The sequence below is a fragment of the Sorex araneus genome, chromosome 9 (assembly GCF_027595985.1).
Source record: "Sorex araneus isolate mSorAra2 chromosome 9, mSorAra2.pri, whole genome shotgun sequence".
Classification (NCBI taxonomy): Eukaryota; Metazoa; Chordata; class Mammalia; order Eulipotyphla; family Soricidae; genus Sorex; species Sorex araneus.
Genome location: NC_073310.1, coordinates 57,281,459 through 57,290,153, shown reverse-complemented (window position 1 = coordinate 57,290,153; position 8,695 = coordinate 57,281,459). Strand labels below are relative to the sequence as shown.

The window sequence follows — 8,695 nt, the reverse complement described above, 5'->3', positions numbered from 1 at the left end:
GGGACTCTGTTTTGTAGTCCTGCAGGGTGGGGCCAGAGGGGGTTGTTGGGCCACACCTGGAGACGCTCAGGGGCTGACAGTGCTGGGAGTGCCCCCGCAGTGGTGCTTAGGGGACCGTGTGGTGCTAGGGTCGAATCTGGGGCTCCCACATGCAAAGCATGAACCTGCGGCTCTTGCAAAGCGTTCCCCAAGTGGGCTTCTAAATACAGACAGTCCCTAGTGAAAATGCTTCAACTTCCAACTGCTTCCTTTGATGAGAGTGGGAAGGCCACACCCCACATAGTCCATGGAAACTGTTCTTCCACTGTTGCTCTTTCCCAGGGAAGTGAGCCATGGTGAGTTATCCTCTGGGGCCACAGGGCGGTGGCAGTGGCCAGACAGCCACAGGACCATGAGGGTAAACTACCTCCTGCGAGCTATTCTTGAGCATCTACTGACCACTGACGGCCTGTGGCATCCCCATCACCCAGTCTTTCGTGTGATTTCAGTGTTTTAAGCCCTCATCAGGCCCAGCATGCTTTCACCTGAATGGGGAGAATGCACACAGCCCTGCCGCTTCCGTGTTGAGCCTGGTATTGGACACACCACGTAGGATGTAACCCACATGGTTATAACACAGGCTTTCTGTTGGGTGGCTTGACCAAGTGGTGGCGAACATAAGTGTTCTATGTCGATGTCAGGTAGGTGAGGCTATGGCAATGGTTGGTTAATTGAGTTTAAATACATTTTTAGCTGATGATATTTTAAATTTAGGATGGGCTTCTCAGGACAGAAAAACCACTGTCTGTCAAGGAAGATACGCGTTTGCTTTGAAATCCAGCACAAATACCACCTCCACTGTGAAGACTTCCCAAATCATCACAGCAAAATTCAACTGACTGACCCCGGTTCAAACAGCACCACCACTGGGAGTCATTCCCGAGCACAGTCAAGTCTGGCTGAGAGAGAGAGAGAAAGAGAGAGAGAGAGACAGAGACAGAGACAGAGACAGAGATGAGACAGAGAGCAGGCTTGTTGATATATCCAGGTCTTGTCCAGCTGCCACCTCTGACTGCATAATGCATCTTCCCCAACTCAGCAGTGCTTAGCCAAAACAGTTTAGGAGGTTCATCTATTCTGTGGCTCTTCAGAGAGCAGGGCAGGGTGGCTTGTCCCTACTTATCTCTGAGTGCTCTGGATGCCCGTGGCCAGGCTCATGTGGGACCCTCTGTGGCCTGAGCTTCTCCCAGCATTGCAGCTGCATTCAGCAAAAAGCCTAGCGAGGGAATATCCATGGAGGCTAATGACACGAGATGAAGCTTCCTCTGACCTGGCCTCCCAAGTCACTTCCTCCACATCTGATTAGGGAACAGCCACTCTGGCCACCCACACTCAAGCACAGGGAAGGAGGCCTCAGGTCTTGAAGAGGGGGAGCCCTGCTTGAGAGCAGGGTGGCCACCAATGTTGCCAACTCTGCTTTGGCACAGAGTCACCGCGACGCTTGACGGCATTTGGTCATCAGGCAGGTATTTTCAGCTGTAGATCAGTGAACAGTCAACTCACTGTGACTTAAGTGCCAAGGGAGTTGGGAGACCATAAAAGGAAAAGGCCAGAGACAGAGCAAATCCGGAAGTACTTTGGTTCCCCCATGATGTCACCTCACTGCTTCCCACTTCGCCACCCTTAGCACAGACAGCATCTCTGGCCAGGGGTTTAGGTTGGCTACAGTGCTCCCAAGCCTCAGACAGGATAACGTGAAGCAAAGGCCCCTTTCTTAAGAAAGGCCATTTCCATCCCAAACGTCCCCTGACCTTTCCAGGTCCTGGTGGTGGGGCTGCCTTGTGCAGTCTGGAAGAGAAAGGGTCTAGCATTCTGGCTCCTAGAGTAGAAAGTGCTTCTGCTGTGAGAATAGGAGAAGGGCACGGCTGCAGAGTCCCGGGGTCCCCTGCATGTGCAGGAGGCCATGCAGTGATTAGCTGATAGCTGGCTCCCTGCACAATATCCCTGCACAGAAGGCCCAGATCAGAGACCCATCCCGAGCATCACGTTACAAAATCCCCAGAGGTTCACAGGAGGAAAGACGTCTGCAGCAAGTGCACAATGCACAGACTGGGTAAAACATTTCTCTCCAGAGTGGGGAGGGCTTGGGCTTACAGTGGTGCTCAGGGACAACTCCTGGCTCTGTGCTCCAGAGTGAGCCCTGGCAGAGCTCAGGGGACCATACAGGTTGCCTGGATCTAAACGGAGTCACAGACACGCAGCTGCATGCGAGGCAAGTGCCTTACCCCCTCGACTAGTCCACAGTCCTGCTAAATATTAAGGAAATAGATTGAAATATACTAAATATGTATGGAAATATATTGAAGTGAAAGATGAGACCGTAACATCTTTCATAACAGTGAGCAGTAGGTCTTTGCTAGGTCTGAGAGGGAATCTTTGAACACTATAAATTTTCTCGTTAGGGGAGAGGATGAAGCACTGTGCTGAGCGGATACTCCCCATTATTAGGCCATTAGAAAGACGCCCGAGGAGAGCGGAGCCCTTTGTGTGGATTTCCCTCCAACCCCTGAGCTCCTAAACCCACCGGCTTGCCCAGCAGCCTGTGACTGCCCTCTCCCTGGCCCACGTGTTCTGGACCCAGGCTGGAACTGCCAGTCTTCGGAGAGTTCAGTCTCTAACTGCAAATGAGTATCTTGGTAAGTTTAAGCTAAGCAGAAAAGTCTCGTGCTCCATCCCCTTTTAAACAGGGAAGGAACTGAACTTCAAAGCTAAACGCTGAAAGGAAACCCAAGGCAACCCCGATCAGAGAAGACGGGCCCTAACACCCCAAAGCTACCTTGTACATGGCTCTGATGACAGCGATGGCATCCGACAGCTGTTGATTATAGCTCGTTCTGATGACATCCTCATTCTGCAGACCAAAATAGCCACAATGAGCACCAGAGTCTATTTCCAAACACCAGCTCTCCCTGGGATAGGAGGTCTTAAGAAACAGCATGAAGACGTTGGCTCTATGATAATTTCTCCCACATCACAGTTATCCCAACACTGGTCCTTAACCAAAAGTAATAGAGAGCTCAGAGGGGAAAAAATAAATATGCTTAACGGAAACATTTTACCTATAGACATAGTTTAGTGTCTTCCCAGAATTGCTTTTATTTATTTTTAAAACGTATTTTTGGTCTTGGGGCCACACCTGGCGGTGCTCAGGGGTTACTTATGACTCTGCACTCAGGAATTACTTCTGGCAGTGCTCAAGGGGCCATGTGGGATGCCGGGGATTGAACACAGGTCAGCTGCGTGCAAGACAAATGCCCTAGTCACTGTATCACTCTGGTTCCCAGAATTGCTTTCAAAAGTAGTTTTAAACTGGGCCACAGAGAGAGCTCAGGAGAAAGAGCTGAACACATACTTTACGTGTTAGAGGTCTGGTTTGCTCCTCAGCACCTCATAATCCACTGAGCACCACTAAGACTAGTGCACTAAATGCAACAGGCATGGCCTTCCCCTCCCCTCCCCACTCCTGCCAATCCTGAGCATTAAAATTTGACTCATATCCACCTCTGATTCTTGTATTTTAAAATAGGATATGCTTATGAAAGGAAATTGAGAACCAAGAATCTAGGATCTGGAGTCATTTTCTGATTAGTCAAATAATTTTATCTTCTCTGCTTAGGATGATGAAAGATAGTGTGTTTTAAAGATCCTTGATTTTGATGTCAGTGCTGATTCTAGCAGGGAGTATGAACAACAAACAGATTTTGGAGACAGATTGAATTTCCATATCATCGACCATTTCTCTCTGAACTTAAGCAAGTTACTTAATCTTGGTAGCTTAGTTTCCTGGTCTATATAGATCAGGGATGATAGAATTTCCATTTTAGGATTGTTAAAGGACTTCAAGAGGAAGTGGAGTTAAAAGGCTTGGCTCAGTACCCAGTTAGGTGGATCAGTAAAAAAAGAAAAGAGGTTTCTTCGGTTGTTGTTGTTGCTTGATTGTTTATTTGCTTCAGAGCAAAGAAACAGCAGTGAATGAAAACAGAGCTTTGGGGGACCCAAAGAGCTAGCTCAATGGGCTACAGTGAAGGCTTTGCATTTATCTCCCTGAATTTAATCTCTGGAACCACATAGTACCCCAAGTACCACATGATCCCCTAAGCACTGCCTGAAGTGACTCAGAGCACTAAGCCAGGAGTAGTCCCTTCAGGCATCATTGGGTCTGGTCCTGAAACCAAAAACCTACCAAGTAAACAACAATAGTTTGAACAGTAAAGAACAGTATTTTTTGTGGGGAGTTTTTGAGGAATGGGGCTGGGCTACACTTGATATTTGGAGGCTACTGTGTGCTCTGGTGTCACCTTGAGGGATCACACCAGGGCTGACTACATGCTTGGAGGCAGCCAATGCCGGTACTATCTCTCTGGTCTGAGGACAGTGTCCTTTATGACAGGTCAAAATGCTAACCTGATCTAGAATTTTAGGAACTTCCTCAGTGCAGGAGAGTTTTCATGTCTTTGGCTCCTAAAGAGCTAAAACACAAATAAGATCATATAAAATTGGGTTCAGGGCTAGAGAGATAGTACAGCATGGAGGGCTCTTGTCTTACCCAGGAAGGAGTCTTACCCAGGTTTGATCCCCAGCACCGCATGCAGTCCCTTGCATCCACCAAGAATGATCCCTGAGCACAGAGCCAAGAGTAAGCCCTGAGTACTGCTGGGTATGGGCCCTAAACCAAAAAAAATAAAATAAAATTGGGGTTTGTGCCAGATGGCAAGCATTCAAATGGCTAGTCTGGCACCTGAACTCTGCTACTTTTACGTTATTATTTTTGTTCTGTTTTTGTTTTTTTAAATTATTGCATTTGAGCAAGTTAATGAATCCTCTGGGCTGAGTTTGTTGTCAGCAAAAGGGGGATGAAAACTAAAGCTCTTCTGAAGGTGAGTGCGGGATGCAATGAGCTGGGATACCTCTTTGTAAAGGTAGTGCAAAATGGGGGTCTGAGGACTGGTCTATAAGACCCTGCACAGGCAGATGCATCACTGAGCTCCAACAACTGATGCATCAACTGAGCCCGGACAGCCACAGCTACAAGCCCCAACCCCAGCCCCAGCCACACGTACAACAGAGAGCCTCTACCTGATAAAGCGCTCTTTCAAGTAATTGGATTCTGTCACTTAAAACTGAGAAGAGACGCGAGGATTCCTCTTTGAGTCGATCTTCAAACTGCAGCTGAAGCAATTGCTTGAGGAAGGCAAAATCCACCTGGAGGGATTTAACAATCTAAAACCAGAAGATATGCATTAGGGTTGACAGCAAGGGTCCTCTGGGCAAAGATGCCAGCTACTAAGGAACGGCCCTGCGCACCCACTGTGCGGGGGCCTGCCCTGCCCTGGAGATAATGCCCTACTGTGACTCCCTTTATAACGACAAACTATTATGTGCCAAAGGATGGGGGGGCGTGGAGAAGAGATGAGGGAAAGAGGGTGAGAGAAGAGATGAGGGAGAGGAGGGGAGAGGAGGTGAAGGAGAGGGAGGGAGGGACAGGAAGGATGGAAGATGAGGTGAAGGAGAGGATGGGTGGAAGAGGAGGTGAAGGAAAGGAGGGATGGAAGAGGAGATGAAGGAGAAGGAGGGGTGGGAGAGGAGGAGGGAGGGATAGGAGAGGAGGGAGAGAAGGTGTAGGAGAAGAAGTGCGGAAGGAGTATATAGGGAGAAGAGGTGGAAAAGAAGTGGCTGGAGAAGGGAGGGGGAGGAGGGAAGCCAGAGTGGAGGTGAGAGAGAGAAAGTAAGGGAGAGAGGGGGGTAAGGGAGAGGAGGTAAGGATACAGGGGAGGTGAGAATACAGAGGAGGTGAGAATATAGAGGTGAGGAGAGGTAAGGAAGAGGGGGTGGGGAGAGATAGAAGAGATGGGGAGAGAGAGAAGATAAGGGAGAGGAGGGATTCCCAAGTTTCTTTCCTCCCACACAGAATAAAGACTTGCATTGACATTGTCTTCAGGGAAACAGATATCAGAGTCCAGAGCATGACTTCACAATGTCCAGACACAATTCAAATGCCCTAATGTACAAAACCCAGGAAATTTGAAAACATGAGTGCTGTCACATATGAAAAAGATAATCAGGGGCCAGAAAGATAGATCAATAGGGTGAGAAGCCCAGTGTTCCACCTCTGCCACTCATAGTCCCTCCCCCAGCCCCACCCTCCAGCACAGAACCAGGAGCAGTGCCCAAACCCTACCCCAGCAACAGAACAAAACACACCAATGCCCACCAACATGCCCACCAATAGTGGGCTAGTGGAATATAAGATGGAAATTTTGAGACATAATATGGTTGTGAAATGGGTGGGGAGCTCTTTACTACCAACTGAAGAATAAAGGACAAAAGAAGAATAAGAGTGTCTACCCCAGGGACAGTGTCACTGATGAGGGATTTTAGTAATAACTTCACATCTGATGAAATAGATGTTTTATTTCTTTACAACCAAAAGAGATACATTGGAATTGTGTAGCATGTCAAGATTTGACAGAACTAAATGGAAGACTTTTTACCCAAAAAAATTATGATATTTTTCTGGGGTGCAGGGCACAACACTTGGCAGTGCTCAGGACTTACTCCTGCACTTAGGGCTTACTCCTGACAGTGCCTGGGGGAAAGGATGTGGTTCCAGGGATCCAACCCGGGTTGGCTGTGTGCAAGGTTAGTGCCCAACTTGCTGTATTATTGCTCTAGCCCCATAATTATATAAAATTTTAAGTGTCATAGTAGAAGTTTGGGTGGGGCAGAGAGATAGTATAAGAGTTAATGTGCTTGCCTTGCATGTAGCTGACTTTGGTTCAATTTCTGACAGAGTATAGTCTCTGTACATGTCTAGGAATAATCCCTGAGCACAGAGCCAGAAGTTGCCCCTGAGCACTTGTGGGTGTCACCCCAAAACAACAACAAAAAAGATAACCATAAACAAAATTTATTTTTCTTCCTTTCTTCCCCTCCCTCCCTCCCTCTCTCCCTCCTCCCCTCCCTCCTTCCCTCCTTCCCTCCTTCCCTCCTTCCCTCCTTCCCTCCTTCCCTCCTTCCCTCCCTCCCTCCCTCCCTCCCTCCCTCCCTCCCTCCCTCCTTCCTTCCTTCCTTCCTTCCTTCCTTCCTTCCTTCCTTCCTTCCTTCCTTCCTTCCTTCCTTCCTTCCTTCCTTCCTTCCTTCCTTCCTTCCTTCCTTCCTTCCCCATTCCAGAGATTGAATCCAGAACCACAAGCATACAGACCAAGTGCTCTAGGTCAGAGGGCTAAGTCAACAGGATGAACACATGCTTAGCATGTTAGAGGCCCAGGTTTACCACAGGGCCTCCCAAACACCACAAGGAGTGACCCCTGAGCACAATTGATTGTGTCCGAAAATGAATACAGTGGATAGGGCACTTGCCTTCCACATGGCCAACCGGGATTTGATCCTCGACTCCCCATATGGTAGCCTGAACCCAGCCAGGCATGATCCCTGGGCACAGAGCCAGGAGTTATCCTTGAGAATAGCCAGGTGTATCCCCCAAACCAATCAACCAAACAAGCGAAAAGCTAAACTAGTATTCTGTTGAGCTACATCCCAGTCTAGAAATTTCTTACATGTATCAAAAGGATTTCAAAATGAAGAAGCAAGTTACTAAACAAATCAAAATACATAAGCATGTCATAAGTATGACACAAGGCATATGTATACATATATACATATAGTAATTTATGTTAATAATTTTAAAAAGCTGGGCTGTAGCGATAGCACAGCAGGTAGGGTATTTGCCTTGCATGCAGCTGACCAGGTTCAATCCCCAGCATCCCATATGGTCACCCAAGCACCGCCAGAGGAAATTCCTGGTACAGAGCTGGGAGTATTGCTGGGTGTGACCCAAAAAGAAAAAAATATTTCAACAGCATACTGGAATTTAGCTCAGTTTGTCAAAGATGCTAACACCTTAATATTTTTAATTGTTTCAACTCTGTCAAGGAGATAAAAATCAAGGTAAATAATACCAAAAATTGTCACAAAAATTATAAACAAAACACACACACAGACAAGTCCAGCTGCACCTCTACTAGTTTTCGTGTAGATGAAGTCAGCTCTTTAATGGGTACGATTTCACTCTCTTCTGTCTGGGTAGCACGGTCAGTGCTGGTAAAGCCAATCTTCAAATCATCCGAAACAATAAGTCTGAAAAACATGGAGAGTGAGGTGGGCCACACAATCAGCATTCCCCTTAGAACATATCTAAGAGCAGAGACTTTAGTGCAAACCAGATTCCATTTTAAAGATTCAGAGGGATTTGGGAGGGGATGACACCTCTGCTCCTGATCTGGGGGTTCAATCATGCCCCCCACCCCCATGGTCAGATGTCCTGTCCTGGCATTATGCCCTACGGACACTCAACTTCGTTCCACTTTCTGATCAATTTACAAGTCTCCATTTAAAAGCTTAGTAATAGTTTTACCTATCCATGACTGCTGAGGCCGTGATAAATTATGCACCAGTTCATCAAGCGGAAAGACCTTGAAGACACAAGCTCCTAAAGTGTGGTGTGAGGACCCCAGCGGTTCTAGGCCTCTTTCCAGGGAGTTCCACAAAGTCCACCATTGCTTTCTAGATTCCACAAAGAAGGTTTTTAAGTTTTAACCTATTCTGCTCTCATTTTCTTAAAAGTGTTAAATGGAGCAATTCAGAAGAAAACAAAACA

The 8,695-nt window shown here is 47.4% G+C and overlaps 1 protein-coding gene across 1 annotated transcript; it reads right to left on the bottom strand.

Annotated features, from left to right (window-relative positions):
- Positions 1-492: 492 nt before the first annotated feature.
- C9H10orf67 (chromosome 9 C10orf67 homolog) lies at positions 493-8,460 on the bottom strand. The gene is made up of 5 exons (XM_055117883.1): positions 8,453-8,460; positions 8,055-8,175; positions 5,116-5,259; positions 2,816-2,890; positions 493-690 (listed from the first exon to the last, which is right to left on the bottom strand). The coding sequence occupies exons 1-5, from the start codon at positions 8,458-8,460 to the stop codon at positions 493-495; spliced, it is 546 nt and encodes a 181-aa protein (XP_054973858.1).
- Positions 8,461-8,695: the final 235 nt, after the last annotated feature.

Bases quoted from the DNA above. Each gene is read 5' to 3' on its own strand.
- C9H10orf67 (XM_055117883.1), bottom strand. The intron at 5,260-8,054 runs GTGCAGCTGGAC...TTCTGGTTTTAG, and splicing joins CTACACGAAAACTAGTAGAG to ATTGTTAAATCCCTCCAGGT. The intron at 2,891-5,115 runs GTAGAGGCTCTC...TTTGGTCTGCAG, and splicing joins TTGAAAGAGCGCTTTATCAG to AATGAGGATGTCATCAGAAC.